The sequence below is a fragment of the Balaenoptera acutorostrata genome, chromosome 1 (assembly GCF_949987535.1).
Source record: "Balaenoptera acutorostrata chromosome 1, mBalAcu1.1, whole genome shotgun sequence".
Classification (NCBI taxonomy): Eukaryota; Metazoa; Chordata; class Mammalia; order Artiodactyla; family Balaenopteridae; genus Balaenoptera; species Balaenoptera acutorostrata.
The window spans coordinates 13,485,397-13,510,177 of NC_080064.1; the positions used below are offsets into that span (position 1 = coordinate 13,485,397).

Here is a 24,781-nt window from a genome sequence, read left to right on the forward strand (position 1 = left end):
CGTTGGCCTCTGGACATGCCAGGCTTCTTCCCACCACTAGGCCTTTGCCTCTGCTGCTCCCCTGCCTGGAGCAGGGACACTGGGCCCACAGAATGTCCCTCGGGCGGCTCCTTCTCATCCCCCAGTCTCGGCTCAGCTGGCACGTCCTCAGTGGGGCCTGGCGGCTCCATCAGAGTCACCTCCGCCCCCAGTCACGGTCTTGACACGTCGGTGGCTTTACTGTCATCAGAGTGTTGGTCACTGTCTGAAATTGTCTCCAGGACTGTTGTTGTCCCTCTGCGCCCACCCGGCCGTGAACAGATGAACACGGGGCCTGGTCTGTTTTGTTCACCTGCGCATCCCAGGGCCGGGCGCTGCACCAGCTTCTCAGCCAGTGCTGGTGGGAGCGTGCAGGGACCCCCTCCTCTGTTGGGTGGGTTGAGAGGGGGGCTGGCTGCTGCCTTACATGTTTGAAAATCTGGGCGGGAGGAGGTTTGGGGCGCTGGTGCCAGATGGAGAAGTGCCTCGGAGGAAGCAGGCCAGGAGGCTACACCAGAACAGAGGCGGGAAGGAATCTGGGGAAAGGGCTGGTCAGAGGGTCTTGAGGCTGGGAGGGGTGGGTCCTGCTCGATAGCAGCCATCACCGCTGGGCAGAGGGACTCGGCAGGTGGGACAGATGCGGGTAGGACGGCTGTGTCACACGAGGGCCCAGGTCCCACCTCTGACTTGCCCCTGCGCCAGCCTTGAGGCATTTCCAAGGCAACCCCCTTTCTTCCCAGAACCTCCTGGGTGTGATTGCAGAAACACAGGCCTGGGGCCAAGGCTCCCCCAGCCCTGCCTGGAAAATGCCGGAACACAGGGCAAGATACGTCCGGTTTGGGCTGTGGGCCTGGTTCCCACTCCACAGGGCTGTTGTGAGGGTTAATTGGGGCAGCTGTTTCTCACTGGGCCCCGGCGCCCCACCCTGGAGAAGCCTGTCTGGCCCCTCATCCATGTGCACTGGGTCACAGCACCGGCACTGGGCCCTTCTCCTCCACAGCACTTGCCACAACTATCAGATTCGCCAGATCGAGGCCCTGTAGGGCAGGACCGCGCCTGATGCGCTCCCACCACATCCCTGGTGCCGAGACCAGGCTGATGTATCGTGGGTGCTCAGTGAAGGGTTGTGGAGACAGAGGACGTTTCCATCAGGGAAGTGGGCTTCATCTGTGGTGGATCTAAGTGTGCCAGGGGCATGTGGCCAGGGCGGGCAGAAGAGCTGACCAGCTCCGGAGCTCGGTGCTGAGCATGGAAGGTGCTTCCCCAAGTGCGTGCTGTCAATAGTCCGCCTTGTAGGGGCTCCAGCATCGTCTGCCCCGACTGCTCCGCCCCCTGCCACCACCCCGGCGCCTGGGTGCTGGCTTCTGATACCGGAACTCATGCTTTTTGTCATTAAGCATGCCAGAGAATAAACTTCTCTGGTTTCCTGGACACCACCAGACCCCAGATTTCCCCCTGCCCGTCCCTACGTACACCCGCCCTCCACAGCCTTAATTTTCACATTTAGTGCCCAAACTTAGTTTGCATGTATTAGCTGTTGTAAATCTATCATAACAGTGTGACGCGGCATGAATAATGCATCACTGGGCTGTATTAGTTTTCTGTCTCCTATCTTATTTATGACACGAAACAGGTGGGAATTTGCAAAAGCGAAATCCAGGCGCAGGGATTCTTGGGTAATGGTATGCAAATTGGTGTGAGCGTGGAAAGATGCACCAAGTCCTCGGGTGTCCAGGGAGCCTCCAAGGCCCAGAGCCCTGGTGTTCAGGTCACCCAAGCTTGCGGATCAGGAATCATGATACTCCATGGAATCATCTCGGTTCAGCAGTTTTCTCTTAATTTTTTTCAGTGTGTGTGTCATTGTTATTGTTGTCATCCTGTTTTTCTTTCTTTAATTAAAAGTTGGCAGGTGAAACTCGAGAAATCGATTTTCTAAAGGTTGTGGAGACTTCCCAGGAGGAAAGTAACAAGTTCCAAAGGAGTGCAAGTGTTTTCTAGTAGCATGAAGAATTGAGGTTAGATGTTCAGAAAGACTTCCTTTCAGGAAGCTTATGAAGGATAGAATGTGGGGGGTGGATTTGGGGATCCCGTGGAGCTCCCTTCCCGGGGGGGGCACCGATGGGTCAGAAGTGGTCCAGGGCTGTGGTTGCCGCCTCTGTTCTGGGGTCTAGGGGTTGTGGGGACATATCTCAAGGGACGTCCTGTGGGACTTGGGTGGCTAAGGGGCTGGGCTCCAGGCTTCCTCTCTCCTCACCAAGAAGAGCTCAGGGCTTTCTTGTCTCTGACGTTTGGTTTCCCCCCGTCCTGGAAGATTGAGGTTGATGAAAGGATTTCACGGTTAAAGAAAAAATTGTTTGAAGCTGTTGGCTCAGGGAACAGGTTCTGTGAAACCGTGGAGGAGAAAAGGGAGACGGTAGAGGGAAGGCAGATGAGAGGGGACGTTGGAGAGAGAACAGACTGGGACTGGAGATGGGGCAGGGGCAGACGATGGCGCTGGGGGTAGGGTATGGGGAGTGGGCAGTCCTCTGTCTTCTGAGCCCCTGTCCCCCAGCATCTCTGGCTGTCAGTCTGTCCTCCCCTCCACGTAACTCTTCCGTGTCCACCCCTCCACCATGGTTACTCTCCCCTCTGAGCCTACTGCAGGATTAGGGATGGGGACACCATAGGAGCAGTTGTCCAATCCCCTGGGATTTGGCAAAGACACAGAGAGCCACGGACGGACCCACGGAATGCCAGGCCTTGGGCTGGGCCTTAATACAGTGGCGGCTGGGAGTGCTGGTGGGAAGGGTCACACCGGGAGAGGTTTAGGCCAGTGCCCGGTGCTTAGGGTGCACGTGGTGGTTATGTCATGGACTTCGCAAGCCTGGCCGCTGGGCTGGGGGAGGGTCTGCCCGGTGGGAACCTCGAGACGCATTGCCGGCTGCCCCTGCTGTGGTCTGAGCGGACTCGGCTGATGGTCAGTGTGGGCTCGGGAGCCAGGTTGGTTGGTTTCGACCCCCAGCTCCACCACCTACTGCCTCAGTTTCCCCACCTATAAAATGGGGATAATTACAGAACCTACCTCAGGACTAAGCAGCGTGATGTACGTAAAACTCCCAGGGCTCTGCCTGGTGAGGAGTCAGCATGGTGGGCAGGTGTCAGCCACTGTTTTATGGTGACTGCAGGACCTGCTCAGGATCCCAGGGACCCCCCAGTAGGTGGGGGAGCCCAGATCTCAGGGGGCTTCTGACTCCAGTGCCTGTGCTCACGAGCACGTGTGCACGTGAGTGCACGTGGGTGCATGCACGTGAGAGAGAGGGAAACAGGTCGAGTATATTAATGTCATTATAGGTCCTTGTCTGTGATCTGAGAGTGCTGACAGCACCCTGCTGGGACCTGAGGGCCTGGGTCAAGCCTGGAATCAATCCCCCCTCTCCGTTATCCCCTGGCCCCATCCCCAGCTCCCACCCCCTCTGGACAGTCACCCTGATCTCTCACGTGGCTGCCACAGCTCCCCAGCGTCTTGGGGGTGGATCTGCGCCTGGTCCGAGAGGTGGCCCTCCCCCGAGCCTTTCACTCATGCCCTGAGTGGGAGGGCAGGGAAGACGCCTTGGCCGAGCCTGCTCACCTCTGCTGCTGAGCCCAAGGGGAATCTGGAGTCCAGACCGTCACGAGGGGGGGAGGCCCCCCTCTGGTTAAGCAGGTGCCACAGGTGCTGAGCAGATGCCGTGTGAAGGGGTGGGGGCCATGGAGGGCTGGGTGGGTGCCTGGAATTGCACCACGCAGGCTCGCTCGGGCAGGGCCGGCAGGTGTAATGCCATGTGCCCCTTGGAGCTGGAAAGCAATGCTGAGCCACCACGGGGGTTCTTTCCAGAACAAAGCTCCCTCGCACCTGACCCTGCTTCAGCCTGACCACCCAGGCTGCCTCTTCGCTGGCTCTTCCGGCCCCCAGCTCAGGGGTCGCACTGGCTGGGGCTCCAGTCCCTGTGCAGGGCCCTGGGCTCCAGCAGCGGCCCCCACCCCCATGGACCTGCCGCTCTGGTGTGGGTGTGGTGAGGGGGTCACGGGGCTGACAGAGACCCCCCCCCCCATCATGAGTTAACGCTTATCGAGACTCACCCAGAGGCTGGCCCAAGCTCTTTGAGAGTAGCGACCCGTATAACCTTCACAACAGTTTTATGCTGGTGGTCACGTCATTATCCCCCCCTTTTAAAGTTGAGGAAACCGAGGCAGGAAGTGGTGGAACTGGGACCCAGACCCTGATGGTCTGGTCCTGAGCCCATGGCCTCAATACCTCTCGAAAGCAGGAGGTAGGTGACAAGATGACCTCAGGCCACAGTGATGTCACACCGAAGGTGAGCCAGGCAGCCGAGCTCAGCCCCACTACTTCCAGGACAGGCCACTCCCCTTCTGAGTCTCGGTTTCCTCATCTGACCAGAGGCTCAATGGTCCCACCAAATCTCGGGGCCGGCGGGGGCTCCGAGGGTTGAGTTGAGCTGCGGTGAGCGCAGCCCAGATGCACACAGGTGCCGAGCTACACGTCCCCGGCTCTCTGCTTGGGGCTTCACGAGGGTCCCTGTGGTGCTGGAAAGGGACAGGCACCAGGCAGACCCCGGTGCAGCCCAGCACCTGCTAGTCCAGAGCAAGGCTGGAGCAGAGCCACAGCCAGGGTGCTCGGTGGCCCCAGGTGGCCGGCAGCCCGGCTCCCTCCTCAGGTGTCTGCACTGCGTCTGCTGGCTTGTATAACTGAAGAAGACAAAAGGAAATTAAATAGGACTAATGAGGAGAATATCTATAGCCCACACTTTGAGATGTTTTTTAGCCAGATGCACAGGTGGATGTCAGTTTGGTTTAGTTTTTTCTGTTTGGCTTGTTTGTTTTCTTTTCCACTGTAGTTTATTACAGGATATTGAAGTTCTGTTTTTAAAGACAAAACGTTGGTGTGGCCACGGCAGGACAACCGTCCCTGCAGTGGCCCTTTCTGTGGGCCTTGCTCTGGGTGTGGTGGGTGGCAAGGAGGGTCTGTGCCCACCTCCTTATGTGCCTAGTGATAAAGAAGCTTCAGTGCAGGAATTTTTAACTTGGCAGTGGGGGGGGGCGGCAAGAGTTGTTTACAGAGTCTTTTGAGATGTTGGCAAAAACTATTGATCATCTTTCTAGAAAAATGCACCAAACACACCAAATTTTGCACAATCAATTCCAAAATGGGTTGTTGAAGACAAGTTTGGGACCGGCTATCACTCTTAGGGCGGAGACGTTGTCCTTCCCTCTGTCCCTTCTAGGTTCCCGGGGTGGCCCTGAGCCAGGAGAGCCCAGCACCCAATGAAGTCTCTTGCTAGACAAGAATGGCCTCACCCCCACTTTACAGATGAGTAAACTGAGACCCAGAGGTGTTAACTGACTTGCTGGTAAGAGGTAGAGGTGGATGCCACATCTTAAGCCTCCCCACTGGCACACGATCCCCTGGCCTTGACCAGGTCCGATTCTGAAGGCAGAGTGTTAAGCTTTGGACGGAGCCCCACAGAGGTGTCTGTCCATGGCTCAGAGGTCAGATGTAGGCTTTGGAGTCCCATTAGGGTGACAAACTGTCCCGTTTCGCCCAGACAAGGAGTTGGACTTCCAGTGCTACAACTGGGGTCTCTCTGGGCAAACTGGGACGAGTGGGTCACTCTAAGCTGGAATCCTGGCTTTCTCCCCATTTTCCAAGCACAGTGACTTTGTGAATGGCACTCAGCCTCTCAATTTGTTTTCTCAGCTGTAAATTGTTGGTAAGAATAACATAGATAAGGGAAGGGAGTTGTGTCCTAATTGTCTTTAAAAGACTGCCTCTGCCTTCCCAGTGCAGCGGCTTGGAGTATGACCTCTGGGTCTCAATCCTCAGCCTGTCCCCTGGCTGGCGGAGTGACCCCACGCCGCTTTCTCGAAGCTTCAGCATCCTGCCTGTTAGGTGAGGATGGAAGGGTGGTGTCCTCATCCCAGGTTGCAGGGGTACTAAGCGGAGCCAGAGCTGGCGAGGTGCTGGTGAGTGCTCCGTGGATGGTCTCTGGGCCCATGACCGGGCCTCCCAGGCCAGCTCGTTGTAGTAACCGAGCAGCGAGTAGGAGGCAAGAGCCCCTTCACGCCCACACCCTGCTGGGGAGCTTGGTATGAAGGTGTCGTGGGCAAGCCTGGAGCTTGGAGTCCACAGGTCAGGCCCACACCCCAACTCTGCCCCTGTCTGGCGGGTCACCTGGGCTCATCATGTCCCCTTCTGGGCTCTTGCCCTCTTCTTTCGTGAAGGCCTCTGGGAAGATGAAATACCAGGCATGGCGTGGCCTGGCACACAGTAGGTGCCCAGCGAGCCTGGCACACAGTAGGTGCCCAGCGAGCAGTAGCCTCCTGCCATTTCCTCGGCAGCCCCTGGCCCCTGAAGGCCCCAGCATCCCTTCCCAGCTCCTTGGCGTTATCGCAGCTCTAATGACTTTGAGTGCTGAGCTGCTCACGCCAGGAATTTATGGAAACCAGACCCAGAAGCATCACCTGGAGGCACATAAATATTGTAGGACTGAGGCTGGCCTGTGTCAGCACTCCTTGGGGTGGGATTACTCACCTGAGACCTTCTGAGCAGATGTCTGCCGCAGGGCTGCCGTGAGGCTGCTGGGAGAGGGCGAGGGGGACGGGGCTCCGTGGGCGGCTGCAGGACGCTGGCTTGTCCGCGCTCCCCTGACCCGCTCCTGCCCACAGCCGCGTGCGTGGGGCGCTCACGGTGTGCTGGCCCCGTCCCATGAACCGCCCAGCAGCCCATAAGGCAGGTTCTCCTTGTATCTCTGTTCGCAGATGCGAGAGGAGACCCAGTGACCCTGCCAGAGATGAGCTGGGAGCTGGGAGTCAGGCCCGGGCCCTCGCCTCCAGCGACCAACCTTTTTTTTTTTTTTTTTTTAATTTTTATTTATTTACTTATTTATTTATGGCTGTGTTGGGTCTTCGTTTCTGTGCGAGGGCTTTCTCTAGTTGTGGCAAGTGGGGGCCACTCTTCATCGCGGTGCGCGGGCCTCTCACTATCGCGGCCTCTCTTGTTGCGGAGCACAGGCTCCAGACGCGCAGGCTCAGTAATTGTGGCTCACGGGCCTAGTTGCTCCGCGGCATGTGGGATCCTCCCAGACCAGGGCTCGAACCCGTGTCCCCTGCCTTGGCAGGCAGATTCTCAACCACTGCGCCACCAGGGAAGCCCCAACCTTTTTTTTTTTGAAAAATAAGTTTACTCCCCTGACTCCCAACTTTTTAATTTAAAATATTTCAAACTACAGGAGATTGAAAGAATAGTACAATGAACGCACGCATTGTCTTCACCTAGTAAACCAAATGTTAACATTTTACCATAATTTTCTTCCCATATTATACATATAAACACACACTTTTTGGGGCTAAATCACTTAAAAGCTAGTTGCAGACATCATTGCCCTTCATACATAAATACTTCAGCTGGGCTCCCTTATATAACCTCAGTAGCATTATCGTGCCCATCAATCTACCGACCATAGGCCCGTTTTCCCAGTTGTCTTCAAAATATAGCTACTCCCCATCGCCACCTCCGGCATCCAGCTGGGAACACATGTTGCATTTGGTTGTCATGTTTCTTTTGTTTCCTTTTAATCTAGAATAATTCCTCTCCTTTTTTTTTTTTTTTTTGGTCTCCATGATAGTGACTTTTTTGAGAGATCCAAGCCAGTGTCTTCTCATAGGTCCCACCAGCTGGAATTGCCCCATTGTTTCCTCCTGATGAGATTGGAGTATTTGGCCAGATTCAGTGTAGGAAGCCGTGCCTTCCTATCGCATCCCTGGGGAGGCGGGAAATGCAGGCTGGTCCCATCCTTCATCACTTGGTTAAGGTGGGGTCTGCCAGGTCTCCCCATCGTAAAGGTACCAGTTTCCCTTTGTAATTACTGCGGGGGATTCTTGGAAAATGGGAGAATATCCTGTTCCTCAGTGAATTTTCACTACAAACTTTATTTGAAGAGGCGTTTCCTCCCCCCCACTTAAACCCTCCTCCTTTATTACTAATGCAAATTCATAGAGTATTTTAAAAATCCAGTGTGCTATCATCCAGGACCATTGTTATTACTTTTGATGCTCAAATTGTCTCAGATTTGCACACCAGGAGCCCCTTTGTGCTGGGTCCTGGGTCCTGTGGACACTTCCTCATCATTCTTTGAGCACTTCCTTGCTTGTCTGCCTCTAGAGAAGCTCTAGGCTCATCTGGTACTTCCCCTGCCCTAATCAACCATTTCTCCAGGGTTCGCTTTCGTGGGGAATGGTGTTTAGAAATCAAGAAGTGGTGTGCTCACTGCTGCCGGGGTGTCATTGCTTCCAGACACTTTCAGTGGACAGAGCCAGGAGAAAAATCTCAAGTTCATACTGATACCTCTGATTCAAGTCCAAGGTCATAGAGCTCTACCCTAACTTCTCACTCTACACTTGACTCTTGCTGTTTACCCTGGTTCCCAATAATAACATCAGTGTACTTCAGTCACACTGTGTAGTTTCAGAATCACTGTGCCTGTTCCATTACCATCACCAAGCTTACTAAGTAAAGTTCAGGATTTTTTTGTGGATCTTTTTGCCCTTAAACAAGGACCAAGGTTGTGTAGTCAGAGTGCTGAGTTCCCAACCTACTTGAATGGATTCTTTTCTATGTGGGTGTGACCATGTTCCAATAAAACTAGATTCACAAAAAACAAAACAAAACAAAACAAAACAAAACAAAAAACTAGATTCACCAAAACAGGGGGCAGGCTGGTGTAGCCTGAGGGCCATTGTGTGCACACCTCTTGTCCAGAATATCATCCTAACAGAGCAGCTCCTGGTGCAAGGTAAGCAGCCAGTAAATAGCCGTGCCTGGACCATAGCGGCCAAGTGGGCAGGAAGTACCAGGCCTTCTGGGGCCCAGAGGAGGGGCATGACTGGGCTGGTTGTGCAGGGGGGCAGGGGGTCTTCTTCAGGGACAGGGGGTAGAGACCTCTTAGATGGTAAGGTGGTCCCCCCACTCCTGGGGCCCCCAGGCTGGCCAGGGATTAGAGGAGGGGTCCAGAGGTGAGAATGGGGAGCCATGGCCTGGAATTGGGGTGCCAGGTGGGCAGTGTTTCACCTGGTCCTGGTTGGGAGGAGAGGAGAGCTTGATAAGCTGATAGCCTCCCCGGCTCTGGGCAAGCAAACACCCCATGTTTGGAAAACAAAATGAGATGCATGCTTGTCAGCTCCGAACCCAGTGGCAGCAAGGGCTGGGCCTCACTGCCGCCTGCTCCCACCCAGGGGTGCTGTGCTCAGCTCCCTTCGCCCTCCTGGGGGACCCACGATGCCAGGGTGCCACCTACCCCTGCCCTGCGTGCCCAGAAGGCCCAGCCCCAGTGCCCCAGACCCGGCTTCCCCCAACAGGCTCCTGGTGCGGGGAGGGGTCCTGGCAGTCCAGGAATAACTGAGGAGTGAGGGGCGGAGGCTGGAGCTGCCCTGTTCACACCTATCCCTGCCCTCACCCCCACTCGCCTTACCATTGGACTTGGCAGCTTTGCACAGGCCTTGGGCAAAGCCCTTTGGGCCTGGAGACAGACTTGTTATGCCTCTGGAGGAATGAGCCTGGATGTCCACTGCTGACTTCTCTTGTAATTAGATTCTGACGGCAGCACGCCGGGCTGACTGGCTGCAGATTCAGGTGCAGCTTTCCGTGGGCCCACGTCTCTCGGTTACAGTGTGGTTTGGCTTTTTCGGAGGCAGGAGATGCTTCTGAGCTTCCTTCGGGAGCCGGGCAGGAGTGTCGCTACACGTGTGTGAGCATGCACACACCTTCCTGTTGGTATCTATGTGTTTGTGCATTCACGTGCAAGTACGTGCGTGCCGGTTTTTGGAAAAGTCTGCAGACGAAGCACATTGGGTGCCCCTTCCATCCCGCTGCCCCATCCGTTCAGCCATCTGCTTGTCGACGGCATGCTTTGCAGGGCTGCGGACCCGGCCTCAGGGTCTCATCTGTGATGGGGGTTGGTGGTTCCTCGGCTGGACTCTCCCAGCAAGGCCCCCCTCGGGGGGGTGTCCTGTTGTAACCATGGGCTCGGCCTGGGTCTGAGCCTTTAGGAAAGCTGAATGCAGGCTGGTGCAGGAAGATGACCACCCCTCACCCCCGACAGCGGTTTCTTTCCTTGAAGGAGAGCTCCTCTCCGGAAAGGAGCTGCCCGCCAGCACTGCCGGGGCTGTGGGCTGTAGACTGCGGAGCAAATGGCCAGAGACTTGGACGTTTCCCCCGTTGCCCTGCGCTGCACGGACTGAGCCCGGCTTTGTGGAGGCTGTGAGGGGGCCGGGCCTCTCCCCACATCCCAGGGCTCCCTGGCTGAGCCTCCAGCTCCCGGGCCTTCACCGGGGCGCGGGAGGGGTGCCAAGGAAGGAGGAACAGAGACACCCCCGCAGGAGGCCCAAATCTGAGCCCCCAGTCTGAGGGAGGAAATCGCTCCCTGCCCTCTGAGTGTGCCCGGCCTGATACGCGGCCCCCTCCTCGCCCCTGGAGCACCCACTTTGGTGGAGATGAGGCACTCCTGTCCCAGAGGGAGCTGCAGCTTCTGCTCGAGGGGCCCCCCATCAGGGGTGAGCTGCGCGCTGGGACCCTGCCTCCCAAGAGCAGCCTGGGGCCCTTCGTCTGGGACCCTCCACTTTCCTGTCCCCCCAGCCCGTCCGTCAGGCCACCCCACCTGGGCCGCAGAGCTCAGCCTTCAGGGACTGGCTCAGAAAAAGCCATTTCATCTGCCATCTCACAGCCTTGCCCTCCGCAGGGCCCCGTGTTCTTCTTTTTTTTAAAATTTATTTATTTTTGGCTGCGTTGGGTCTTCGTTGCTGCGCGTGGGCTTTCTCTAGTTGCAGCAAGCGGGGGCTACTCTTCGTTGCCGTGCGCAGGCTTCTCATTGCGGTGGCTTGTGTTGTTGCGGAGCACGGGCTCTAGGTGCATGGGCTTCAGTAGTTGTGGCTCGTGGGCTCAGTAGTTGTGGCTCGCGGGCTCTAGAGCGCAGGCTCTGTAGTTTTGGCGCACGGGGTTAGCTGCTCCGCGGCATGTGGGATCTTCCCAGACCAAGGCTCGAACCCGTCTCCCCTGCATTGGCAGGCGGGTTCTTAACCACTGCGCCACCAGGGAAGCCCGAGCCCCGTGTTCTGATCGGGAGTGAGCACTGAGTTCATTGGCTTGGCTCCCCCTTGGCTCCCTATAGAGACCCCCCTGCCCCAGCTTCTTTATCTCGGTGGGAAACCTCCGGTGATTTGAACCGGGATGAAGTTGGGGCTGAGCTGGGGCTGGTGTGACAGCGGCAAAAGAAACCGAGTCCTTTTATTGCCACTTCTCACTGGCTAAGCCCACGCGAGGCCCAGAATTCCAGCCCGCCGCGGCACAGCCCTCGAACTGAACTTCTTTCAAAGGTAAACCTGAACTTGTCACTTACCAGGCTCAGCCCCCTCCCGCACTTGAATACAATCTAAACTCTTCGCCGTGGACTTCAGGGCTGCCGGGTGTGATCTGGCCCCTGACCGCCTCTCCCACTTCTGTCTTGCCACCGTGCTCCCCAACACTGACCGCCTTTCTGTTTCTCAAACACGGCAAGTTCATTCCTGCCCCAGGGCTCTTGCACTTGCTGTACCCTTTGCCTGACATGCTCTCCCCTCCCCCATCCCACATCCCAGAGCCGATTCCTTCACATTTTTATTGTCTCTGACAAATACTACCTCCCAGAGAGACTTTCTCTGGTCACCCAATCTTTTTTTTTTTTTTTTTTTTTTTAAATATTTTAATTAATTAATTTATTAATTTATTTGTTTTTGGCTGTGTTGGGTCTTCGTTTCTGTGCGAGGGCTTTCCCTAGTCGTGGCAAGCGGGGGCCACTCTTCATCGCGGTGCGCGGGCCTCTCACTATCGCGGCCTCTCTTGTTGCGGAGCACAGGCTCCAGACGCGCAGGCTCAGTAGTTGTGGCTCACGGGCCCAGTTGCTCCGCGGCATGTGGGATCTTCCCAGACCAGGGCTCAAACCCGTGTCCCCTGCATTAGCAGGCAGATTCTCAACCACTGCGCCACCAGGGAAGCCCTGGTCACCCAATCTTAATGACACCCAGTATTTTTCCCAGTATTTTTACTATTGGGAGTAATCTTTATTTGTTTTAACTGTGTGGGCCCCTTGTTTATCTTGTTCATCACTATATTCCCAGCACCTAGACCCACGCCAGGCATATTGTAGGGTCTCAAGAACATCTGTTGGATGAATGAGGCCGTATTAGGAACTGGGTTTGTGCTAAGCTCTCCCTCACCCAGGAGTCCCTATAACTCTCATGACAACCTCCACCTACAAATGGGGAGACTGAGGCCCAGACCTGGGAAGTTATTGAGGAAATGAGGTTTAACAGCAGGCTTGATTCCACATTGATGTTCTGGCCAACACCTCCTGCTGTCCTGGGCTTCCACCCAAGATCTGCTCTTTATAGAAAAAAAAAAAAAAAAGGAAAACCAGACAACTGGAAAGGAGGAAAATCAGCAGGTACGGCCCTGGAATAATACTCAGTGTGCAGGTTTCACCTCTCCTGCCCCTTCCCCTCCCCCAGTTTTGAATGTGGGCTTTTGCTTTTGTTTCTTTTTGCAATTACTGCTATAACATTCACATTCTTCTACGTTCATCACACAGTCTCTGTAAACATGACGTTGAATAGATGTAGGACAGTCCACCGGGTGGATGCACCAGAGTTATCTGACTGTCCCCAGTGCTTGGGCCTCTATCTAGCCTGGTGAGCTGGGGTTGTCGATGTTTAAGTAACAACTCAATGTCAAGGCTGGAATTCAAGCATCCATCCATTCGCTCTTTGACCAGATTTCACTGTGCGCTGGGCCCTATGCTGAACAGGGAGGATGTTGATGGGCCTGAGGCTCAGTGTCTGTCCTTGGAGTTCATGGACCGGTGTGGGAGGCAGCCGAGCAGGGCCAGAGTGGAGTAGATGTCGTCAGGCTGGAATGTGGCAGGCAGAGGAAGTGGCCGGTGCACGGGTGGCTGGAGTGGGCTTCATGGTTGAAGACGGTGAAAAGCTTTTCCCAGGAGGGCAGTGGGTGGCGCACGTTGCAGACAGGCCATCTCGAGGGCAGAGGCGTGGCCGCGTAGGGCATCCTGAGCATCCTGCAGGCCCGGGCTCTGGCTGGCCTGGAGCGTAGGGAGCCTGCCAGGAAAGGTGGGAGTTGGGGCAGAGCTGAGGCCTGGAATGCCCAGCTAAGGAACTTAGACTTTCTCTGGCAGTAGATGGGAAGCCTGATGTTTATCTCCTCTCTTTGTAAGAGGTTTTTTTTTTTTTTTTTTTGTAATTAATTAATTAATTTCTTTTTGGCTGTGTTGGGTCTTCGTTGCTGCACACGGGCTTTCTCTAGTTGCGGTGAGCAGGGGCCACTCTTCGTTGCTGTGCACAGGCTTCTCATTGTGGTGGCTTCTCTTGTTGCGGAGCACGGGCTCTAGGTGCGCGGGCGTTAGTAGTTGTGGCACGCAGGCTCAGTAGTTGCGGCGCACGGGCTTAGTTGCTCCACGGCATGTGGGTCTTCCTGGACCAGGGCTCAAACCCGTGTCCCCTGCATTGGCAGGCGGATTCTTAACCACTGTGTCACCAGGGAAGCCCTTTTTTATTAAAGATCAAAATTTCATTTAAAACTGTAAAAAAAAATCAAATAGCATGGAAGGGTTTATCTGGAAAAGCCCTTCCTACTCCCCGTCTCCAGTCCTGCTTCCTGGAAGAAAATACTTTCACTTGTTCTGTTTTTAATCCACCGGGCACTTTTCTTGTGACTCAGTTGTGTGCTCCACTGTTTCTGGATTTATCAGTTTTTGGACATTATGTCTTGCCTCCCTGCAGTGAAGACGGGGGTTTGGCTCACACCACCCACCTGCCTTCCCTGATAGTTCTGTTCTGTTGGCGCCTTCATACCTTTAGATAATACACGTAAGCTGTCACTGCCTCTTCCGTAGACTTGCAGCTCTGTCTTTCCCTGGCATCAGTGTCATGGTAGACCCTGGTGTGCGCTTGTCTTTCATTGCTCCACGTTCGGTGCTGTCACGTGGGTAGCTTGAGATGGGCCGTGTTAGAAGTATTTACACCACGGGAATCAGCAGACACAACACACCAGGATTCCCCCCGCCAGTTGTTAAAATGTTTACCGGCAGTGGAGCACTGCCGGGCTTCTGAGGTTTCTTCCCTCTGACTTGGGTTCAGGCAGAGGCGGGTTAGCCTGGCTCCCAGAGGCTTGGCTGGCCGGCCCCGCCCAGCTCTGACAGCCCTCCCTCTGTGCCGCAGCAAAGCTTCGAGGCACACCAGGACGCGGCCGTGAGTGTGACACACATGGTGAAGGCGGGCAGCGGCGTCTGGATGGCCTTCTCCTCCGGCTCCTCCATCCGCCTCTTTCACACGGAGACGCTGGAGCATCTGCAGGAGATCAACATCGCCACCAGGACCACCTTCCTGCTGCCAGGTGAGGCTGCCGCTGGGCCGTCGTCGTGCCCTGCTGTCCTGGGGCTGTGAAGGGCGGGAGGGAGCAGACATTCGGGAAGCAGCTTCCACGGCCAGGCCAGCCCATCTCATTAACCCTTGAGGCAGCCTTTGGTCAGCCTTGAAAACTGGGCCTCCCAGAGGGGAAGCAGTGGGCTCAGGATTTGAACCCAGGCCTGTCCTCCCAAAGCCCTTCTGGCTGTCACCGCAGCACAGCAGGCGGGGGCTCGTGGGAAGTCAGGCTCTGGGTTCAGGGGACTCCCGCAAGTCAGGTGGCCGCTAAAAAGCCACGCTGGGCAGGAAGCCAGGCTCATCTATACCTGCCACTCCTCAGGTTGACCAAAAACCCAATTCTGCCTCAAATCACCTTCAGAATAAGGCAAAGGGAAAGAGAGGTCAACTAAGGGTCTCTTTCCTTAGAGGTTTTTAAAGAAAGGCAATTGTCCCTCTTAGTTTGCCATCAGGTTTGGGGCAAGGGGAGGGTGAAGACCTTGGACATCATCCCCTTGGGGCCCGTGCTTCCTCCTGCAGAGCTGTTTGTGAGACCCACGGAGAGGATTAAGATCTGAGCTCACCTAGCACCCCCGCTGCCACCCAGCATCTGCCGAGGCCTCTGTAGAATCGGGTCCAGGCATCTCCCCTACTGTCTGCTGCCCCAGTCGCTGCCCAGATCCCTGTGGGCTGTGCTGCGAGCCAGGGAAGACATGTGCTCAGGGTCCATCCCTACCCCCAGCGGGCTTTAGAGCAGCCCTCGGGGCTAGCAGGCCTTGGCCTGCCTTGCCCTGACCCGGGGCTGGTCTGGGAGGGTGTGGGGACTGTCCTCTTCAAGCTCAGCCAACTGGGCTGGGTGCAGCAGCTGGGGGCGCTGAAGGGCCCCAGGGCCAGGGAAACAGAGAGGCGTGGCAGGCTGAACCTGGAGCTGATTGTGAGAGGGGCTCGGCAGATGGGCCATGGCAGAGGCTGGAAGTGGCCAAGGCGGGGGCGGGAGATGGTTACTAACAACGAGATCAACAACAATAGCGATAGTACCTAGTAGCTGCCACTCTACAGCGAGCTAGGCCGGAGTTAGACAGGCCCTGCTGGAATCCTGGCTCTGCCGCCTTCCAGCTCTGTGACTGCGAGCAAGTGGAGAGCCTCTCCCACCTTCCGTCCCCACCTCTCAGGGCAGGTGTGGGCCTTACCTGAGGTGGTGAGGACTGCGTCCCGTGGTCCCCGGCTCCAGTGCGTGATGGTGTCGTCCACCATCGTTATCTTCATGGCAGTCCCTGCCCCTCATTGCACTGGTCCCCTTCGGCCGTGCATCACCCCCCAACCCTCCAGTCAGGGCCCCTCCCACCACATCGGCACAGACAGAAGCCACCTGTCCGCTTGCCCGACCTCCCGGAGCTGGGCCCTGGACACGTCAGAGTGGAGGCTGAGCTTCCTGGGTTCAGGGCTTCCCAAAGGTCCCCAGGAGTTACTGTCCTGGGCCTCCTTCCCCCAGGCCTGACCTTTCCTAACACTGGGGAGCCCGGGCCCCTGCTGGCCGGGACACCGCGAGCCCAAGAGGAGCCAGCCCTGGGTGGAGGGGGGCATCAAATCCACCCTACACTGTGCCCTGGCAGAAGAACAGAGCAGGATTCTTAAATTCTTTATTAGAGGTATTTTTAAAGGGCTTTTAGGTATTTTTTCTTCCCCCATACCACCAAATGAAATAATTGTGTAATTACTATAAATTTGTTCCTCCTCTAAGTGCGGATATTTTTTAAGGGCATGTTAAAAATTCATCACGCTTCCTTCCCCCGACCCCTTTCCTCCACTCGCGTCCCCAACTGGTATTAATGCATTTTTGAACCTAAACTCCCTCCTCCTCTTAACTAGACAGGTCATTAATAAAATGTCCTCTGAGAGCCTGAGCTTTTTAAAGTTGTATATCTCCAGATAGATGGCTTGGGTGAGTTGAACACTGCTGCATTAAGTCTCTGTGATAAAATATTTATCCACCATTAGACCTTCTTTTTTCCTTTCGTACTGTTTGTGAAGTGCCTTGCTCTTTTCCTCGAGGCAGAGTGGGAGGAGGAAGGGCCTCGGAATGAGGTCTGCAGATGAAGTCATTTCTCCATTCCGGCATCTCTTTTGGTTTCTCGCTGCCTTCCTTTCATTTGCCAGGTTTCTGCTGTCCAGTGGGGGCCGAGGGGAGGCAGGAGCATCAGGAAATGGTCTCCTGCTGGTCCTAAGGCCCCAGGGGCCCTGGAAAAGGAGGGGAGGCATGTGAGATGAAACATTTGCCACTGCTCCCTCTCTTGGCTTTTATCATTTTTGTGGGTTTCTGGCTCTGATGGAGCTGATCTCAAGAGACTAGGTCCTTTTAATAATCACAAATATTGTCCTAATAGCCTCCATTTTTGGATTATATATTATGGGCCAAGAGCTGTGCTCAACTGTGTGTATATATTATACTGTGTGTACAGATATATATATATATTTATATACATACACCCTATGTATATATACATATATAATATTGCTAATAATCATAAAATTGAGCAAGGGACATTTGTAATACTCATTGAACAATGAGAGACAGTGGCTTGTCGATTCACACAGCTGGTAAGTGACAGCAACACCTCTGTCCTTACTCACTTCTCTGCTTTCATTCATTCATTCTCTCATTCACTCATTTACTCACAGGTCCTTTTTAAAAATATTTATTGAGGTACATTTGATTTACAATATAAGTTTCCGGTGTACAACGTAGTGATTCACAATTTTTAAAGGTTATACCCCATTTATAGTTGCTATGACATATTGGCTATATTCCGTGTGTTGTACAATATATCCTTGTAGCATATTTATTTTATATCTGGTAGTTAGTACCTTCTAATCCCCTACCTCTGTCCTGCCCCTCCCCCGGTCCCTCTCCCTACTGGAAACCACTAGTTTGTTCTCTAGATCTGAACTCACAGGTCCTTTTCGAGTGTCTACCATGAACCAGGGTATTTGGCCATGAGCTGGGGAATCAACTTTGAGACACAGATAAGCTGCTGCCCTCAGGAAGCTTACATTTGGGAAGGCAAACAGTAAATGAGCAAAGAGAGAAATAGAGGAATTACAGACCTTGAGCAGAACCAAGAAGAGAAGACAGGTGGTGACGTGAGAGGGCTCACAGCCCGAGCCTCCTGCACTTTCTGATTTCACAAGGGCTGGGAGCACCCACGGTTGGACTGTCCTCTGAGGCTGTCCTAGTGGTTGGGAGCCTACACTCTCTGAATTGATGAAGATGTGGGGAAGAGTCCCAGCTCCCCCAAACCCAGATACTGTTTGTGAAATAGCCCCTGACAAACTGGCTTTTTTCCCACTGTGGTTTCCATTTCCACATTGAATCAACACTATGAATATGACTCGCTGAGTTTGCACCACGTCGCCAGACTCATATATCCCACTGCCTGCTGACAGCTCCACTTGGGTGTCCAATGTGCATCTCAAACAACATCCAGTATTGAACTTGGACTTCTACCCCAAGCCTGCTCCTCCTTGGTCTCGGTCCACAGCACTGCCGTGCACCCAGCTGCTTGAGACAAAAAGCTCTGAGCTGTCCTTGATTCCTCTCCCCTCCCCCCTCCCCTTCAGTCTGTCAGCAGGTCTGTCTCTAACCTGTTGGTTTCTCACCATCTCCCTGCCACCACCGTGTCTCGGATGCCACCATCCCTGCCTTGCTGATCTCCTTGCTCCCTGCCTCCATCACCCCAGTCTTCCGTCTCATTGCAGCTAAAATGCTCCTCTAAAATCCGGGTGCATCACTCCCCTGCTTAGACCTGCCAGCGGCTCCTCATCACGCTCAGAATGAACAGTCAAAGCCCTAGCCCTGGCCCCTCCACTCTTCTGACCCTCCCCCCGTTGTCTCGCAGAGCCCTCATCCCCGAGCTGCACTGGCTCAGTCCTCCACAGACTGCGAGCTCATCTCGTCACAGGGCCTTTGCACGTGCCGCTTCCAGGGCCTTTGCTTGGGTCTTGGCGTGGCTGCTGCCTCCTTGTCATTGGATGCAGCCTCCGCATCCCCCCAGGAAGCAGAGTAAGGCACAAAACCCCGGCATCCTCCCACCCACTCTCTGCCTCACTGCCCCGTTTCACTCCTCTGCCTAGTAGCTATATTCCTTGTTTCTGTTTTCTTTTCCTCTTTCTCCTCCCAGGGCTGCATTCATACGGTAGCTACCATTAAAATTAAAATTAAAAGAAATTACAAACTCAGCCCCTCAGTCCCACTAGCCACATTTCAAGTGTCAGTAGCCATATGTGGCTAATGGGTACTGAATTGGACAGTGTGGTAGAGAACCTTTTCATTATTGTAGAAAGTTCTAGAATGTTTGCTCCTTAGGAGCAGAACTTTGTGTGTGTGTTTCCCCCTGTGCCTCCAGCACCGAGTGCAACGTCCTGCACACAGTAGGTCCTGGGGATGTGCTGGGGTGCCGAGTGAATGGATGGGTGATGGTATAGACCAGTGTGTTAGGAAATGCTGTGTGAACCCCAAGATAGTAACCTTCCTTCTGGGGTGACCATGGATCCACACCATTCTGCTCTGACACTCTGCTCTGCAGAGGAAGCCCATACACCTATAGGTATGGAACTCAGGTAATTTGCTCAAGAATAGAGAGGCAGTGAAAGCACCAGGCTGTAAGACGTGGCAGACCTGAGTTCTGCTCCTTCCCACTCCCCACCCCGCACTCACCAGCTGGGTGACCTCTTTGGACCTTAATATCCTTGTCTGGAAAATGGGCACAGCATCCGGGTCTTACATACCTCTCAGCTGTTGCAAGGCTTATGTCAGTCTAGGGCAGGTATACGAAGTGCTTTGGAAACTGCAAAGCAGTATTTCTCAAAGTGTGGTCCCGGGCCCAACAGCATCGGTGTCACCTGGGAACTTGCTGGAAATGCAGTTTTGGGGCTCACCTCTGGGGTTGGCCCCTCAGTTATCAGCCCTCCTGGTGGTGCTGATGCATGCCCAGCTTGAGAACCCCCTGTTCTAAGCATCACTGCACGTCATGGCATGACTTTGAATTTGAGGAGAGAATAATCCTGTCCGTGGGCAGAAGAATTCAGGCCAGAAGTGAGACGGCCCTTTGGAGGGACAGGAGTGGGCTCCCAGCCCCTCCCTCCTGCCCATTCCCGTTGACCGGAATTGTTAGCAACGGAACAGCAGCGAGGATGGCAGACGGCCCCTCCCTGTGAGTGCCATGTACCAGCCACTGGATTATGTGATTTACAATCATTGGCTCATTTACTCCTGAGGACAAGGCTTTGAAATATCATCATTGTCGCCTTTTGCAAGTGAGGGAACCATGCCACAGACAGGTTTTGTTTCTGGCCCCGGGACATGGAGCCAGGAAGTAGCAGAGCCGGGGTTTGAACCCAGTGCCTGGCCCCGCAGCCATGCTCGCAGCCACCATGCTGTGCAGCCCACACTGTGCTTCCTCCCTGTGACGAGCCGAGGGACCCGCCTTCCCTGCTGTTGCTGTTCTCACTAGAAGGAAGAGACAGCCCCGGGGGTAGCCGGATAAGAACTAATCTGGACTGGCATCAGAAACATGCTAGTTCCTGGCGCTGAGTGCCCGTTTCACTGTTGGGCCCGGGGACTGCAGGGTACACTGCCCTCGCCGGAGGAAGGGCTCATGTGGGCAAGATGTCAAGCCCGGGCTGGAAACCAAGGGGCTGCAACAGACTGCCAACTCACCTGGACCCCTCCCCATGCATCCCGTCTGCACCATCTGCCTCACCCTCAAACCCCCACTTTCCCAGGCCTCCCTTCACTCCCCAGCTGGCCAGTTGTGTCCCTGGCATGGGTGGCTCTCAGCGTACACCTTGTGCCAGATAAGCCAGCCATGCTCACATGGGCCAGTACTGTGGCCTTCCCTCATAACATCCTCAAGGCAGCCCCGCTTTACAGAGGAGGAAACTGAGGCTGCGTCAGGGGAGTGCTCAGCTGGGGGACCCAGGGGCCAGACCCCAGCCAGGTTAACCTCCCAAGCCCCATATCGTAATCACAACCCTGTCCAGCTTCTTGCTTATCTCGGGAGAGGAGCCCAGACTGTGCCATTTTCTCACCTGCAGTGGCCCCCATCCACTGCCCCCCCACCCCCACCCCAAGAGGATGTACTGCTCATGCTGGCTTCTCCCTCTGCAGGCCAGAAGCACCTGTGTGTCACCAGCCTCCTCATCTGCCAGGGTCTGCTCTGGGTGGGCACTGACCAGGGTGTCATCGTCCTGCTGCCTGTGCCTCGGCTGGAAGGCATCCCTAAGATCACAGGTGAGGCTCTGGGAGCCAGTCCTGCAGGGCCCGGGGAGTCAGCTGCTTATGGCCAGGGAAGGGTGGATCTTGTGCCCAGATGTTTGCACTCTCTTCTGATATGGGGGTGGGGGTCCGTTCTCCAACGTCCTCTGTCATCGCACGTGGCACTGTGGCTCAGTGGAATTAAATCACCTTGGTCTTGCAGTCTCCTTCTGAGTCTTCTTTCTGAGTCTCAATTACTTAATCTAGCAACGGACACAGTAGGCATATTGGCCAGATGGTTTGGGGATTGGCTGAGACACCTGACTAATGGTAGAGGATCTGCTGGGCCCCTTCTGCCCCCTCCCCACAGCAGCTTCAAAGTGTCCAGGCTCCAGTGGTAGAAATGACTGAGGGCTCCTGGGGCTGGGTGTCCATGTGCAGCTGTGTTTGCATGGATTAGAGGGAGAGCTGCCCTGACTGTGGCACTGGGTTCCAGGATCAGGGAAGACCCCAGAGCTCTGGGCCCCTCTCTGCCTCTGCCCTGAGGGGGATGATGAAGTGTCCTCTTTCAGCTGCTGCCAGAGGGCAGGGCTGAGTACATTGGGAGGGAGAAGTCCTGAGGGGGACCAGCCCCAGGTGGATCTCAAACGTCTCTGCCAAAGAAGACTCTCTTCCTAAATTGTAAGATTTCCCATTTTCATGATTTTATCACATAGATCAATTTGTTCAGCCCAGGCTTGGTCCTGGGGTTGCAGGGATACATTGGGCAGAGACCCTGCCCCCAAATGCTGAGAGTCTGGTAGGGGCAGCTTGTAGCCAGGGTAGCAGGTGCTATGATGGCAGGTGTCCTGGAATCTGCAGGGCATAGAGACAGGAGTGATCATTTCTTCATGGCTGAAGGCAAGAAGGGTGCCCTGTGGAGGAGCTGAGCTGGGCTTCAAGGCTGAGCTGTAGAGTTAGGTGGATGGGAAAGACTCTCTAGGCAGAGGCAATGGCTTGGGCAAAGCACAGAGATGTGAGGATGGCTCAGGCAGGGAGCTGCAGGTGCTTTCACATCGAGGTTCCCCATGTGGTTTATAAAGTCACTTGTGTTCCCCTGCTCCAGTTCTCCAAAGAAAGTAGCCCTGGAGCATGGAGAGCCCTCCCCCAGACCCATGGCCTTCTGGGAAGATACCGACATAGATTGCAGTAACCAAAAAAAAAAAAACCAGAAACAAAACCCAGAAATTCTCCAAGAGACCTGTTGGGTCTTTAAAACTCTGGGCCTTTGGGCCCCTTCTCTCTGCCCTCTTTCTGCAGGGAAAGGCATGGTCTCGCTCAATGGTCACTGTGGGCCTGTGGCCTTTTTGGCTGTGGCCACCAGCGTCTTGGCCCCCGATATCCTGCGGAGTGACCAGGAGGAGGCCGAGGGGCCGCAAGCCGAGGAGGACAAGCCGGACAGTCAGGCTCATGAGCCAGCACCCGTGCCCGCGAGCCACGTGGGCCGAGAGCTGACCCGCAAGAAGGGCATCCTTTTGCAGTACCGCCTGCGCTCCACCGCCCACCTCCCGGGCCCGCTGCTCTCTGTGCGGGAGCCGGAGCCCATGGACGGCTCAGCCCTGGAGCACAGTGAGGAGGACGGCTCCATCTACGAGATGGCTGATGACCCCGACGTCTGGGTGCGCAGCCGGCCCTGTGCCCGTGACGCCCACCGCAAGGAGATCTGCTCGGTGGCCATCATCTCCGGAGGGCAGGGCTACCGCAACTTCGGCGGCGCCCTGGGCGGCAGCGGGAAACCAGCCCCATGTGGGGAGACGGACAGCGCCCTCCTCATCTGGCAGGTGCCCTTGACGCTATAGCCCCCACCCAGGCCGCGCAGCTGCAGGCCTGGCTGCAGCCAAGCCGGGCTCTCGGCCTGCTGTGGACCCTCCCAGCGGTCCAGGGTCCCCAGGGAGCACAGGGGGGCAACGCCTTCCAGGGACCTGCATGACGCCATGCGGACGGGCCTGGAACTCCGGTAACTACCTGAGCGGGGCAGAGGAAAACCTCTTCCTTTTTAAGAAAAAAAAAAAATTTCAGAGTGTTTAGGGGAGTGGTTTGGGTTTGGGGAGAGGGAGGACACCTCTGGAGAAGATGGCCTTCTTTTTAAAAGCAAAAAACACAAAACCTCACAACTGCCTGGCAAGCCCAGTGCCTCTTGTCCAGGCCCGAGCGGGGCTCAGGGGCGGCCACGCACCCCTCCTCCTGGAAGGGTGCGTGTGTGTGAGTGTATGAGAGTGTGTGGGCTGGTGTGTGAATATATATAAATACGTATATATGGTGTATATTATATGTGTATAAAGTCTGTACATATTGGAGCTCTGGGAGATGCTGGAATAAAAGGCAAGAATAATGTCAGTACTTGGATTGAGGGTTGTTTTTTTTGTTTTGTTTTGTTGTTTCGAGATGTGATGGGGGAAGAGACAGAGCAGCTGTCAGCGGATAGGGGTTGTTCTGGAACCAGCAGGAAGGATCCAGGCCAGGCACTGCGAGAACAGGCCCTAGAACTGTGCTGTCCGGTGCAGTCGCCGTTGGTCACATGTAGCTGTTTAATTTTTTAATTAATTAAAATGAAATAAAATCACAGATTCAATTGTTCAGTCCCATTAGCCACATTTCTAGTGTGGCTCAAGGTGCCCAGGTGGTGAGTGCCAACCGCATTGGACAGCACAGGTACGACTGTTTCCATCACCCCAGAATGTTCTCTTCTGCTCGGGGAGGGCCTCTTGGGAGTTTCTTTTCTGAAAGTTTTTGGAAGAGAAGGCTGGGCCCCAACTCTGGAATGGTGTGGAGGCACAGGCCTTGGCATCCATCTGGCAAACCTGGGAGGAAAAGAAACTGAAGGGCTTCACTGTGTGGAGGGTGGGGGCCTGGGGCTGTTGCTATGGGCAACAGAGCCACGAGGGAGGGGGCTGAGGTCCCTGGGTCTGAGGGAGGATGGGGTGAGTTCCAGGGGCTGGGAGCAGAGTCTAGGCTGTGGGGTGGGGTTGGCAGGTGGGGACCTGGCTCAATCTCCATCCTTAAGTTTCTAGAGCTGCCTGTAGAAAAAACACCAAAACCCAAACCCACCACCCAGAAGGGAAGTGTTCCCTCCATCTTCCCACCCATCCATCCACCTCTCTGTCATCTGTCGGCGTGTCTGTTCGCCCACCACCCACCCACCCACCTGTCCTCCCTTCCACACGTAACAGCGGCCACACTGGGATACAAGGAGGAGGGAAGCCGAGGCGGGAGGCAAACCTCGAAATGAGACCCGGCCACACGGCTCAATGCGATTCCATGGGAAGCTCCGGGAACCCAGGGGAAGAGCCGCCAAGGAGGGGACATTTCAGCCGTGTCCCGACTACCTGGTGGGATCTCGTGCACTGGAGGGGTCACTTCCTTGTTCACTCCTTTCACACGCCCCTTGAGCCCCGCTGTACTCAGGCACCGTGCTGGTTGCTGGGGCCACGGAGGTGAGCAAGGCCACGGCCATCCCTGTCCCTTGTCCTCAGGAAGTGCATGCTTAGCGGGTAGGGCAGGCATGAGCCAGTGGGCGAGGGCTGGGGGAGGTCAAGGGTGCTGCAGGGAAAGGGAAAGGCCTTGTGGAGGGAAAAGCCTGTGCAGAGGTTGGCTTATTCCTGGGGTGGGGGGCGTGGGTGAGTGGTCCAGCATGATTGCCCAGGAGGAGGAGGGGAAGCTGTGTCTGGAGGAACCCTGGCCCTGGACACTGACCGACTACATCCACTCCAGATGAACCCATCTTCTCTGGGCCTCAGTTTCCCATTTTGTATCAAAGGGAGGCTCGTTACCTCCAGTGGGAGAGGAGGGTCCTTTCTAAGTACAAATGGGATAAAGAACATGTCTTCATTTTCATTGCTCAAGTTAATTACTGAGTGCACTGTCTGGGTGGGGCTCCCCGGGGGAGCTGGACGGGACTTTTCCTGGGACAGCGAGTGGTAGGTAGAGGCCGCTTGGGACAACGGACAAGCCTGGAGTCTAGGATCCGGCAGGCCTGCATTCATGTCCAGCTCT

The 24,781-nt window shown here is 55.3% G+C and overlaps 1 protein-coding gene across 8 annotated transcripts in view; it reads left to right on the plus strand.

Moving 5' to 3' along the window:
• Window positions 1-23,125, plus strand: part of ARHGEF10L (Rho guanine nucleotide exchange factor 10 like) — a 145,051-nt gene extending 121,926 nt beyond the window's left edge. For all 8 annotated transcript variants that reach the window (XM_057549406.1, XM_057549427.1, XM_057549422.1 and 5 more), the window contains 3 exons: window positions 14,314-14,488; window positions 20,663-20,785; window positions 22,049-23,125. In XM_057549406.1, coding sequence (XP_057405389.1) covers window positions 14,314-14,488; window positions 20,663-20,785; window positions 22,049-22,587 — 837 coding nt within the window. In that variant the 3' untranslated portion in view covers window positions 22,588-23,125. The remainder of the gene's footprint in view (window positions 1-14,313; window positions 14,489-20,662; window positions 20,786-22,048) is intronic.
• The last annotated feature ends 1,656 nt before the right edge of the window (window positions 23,126-24,781 follow it).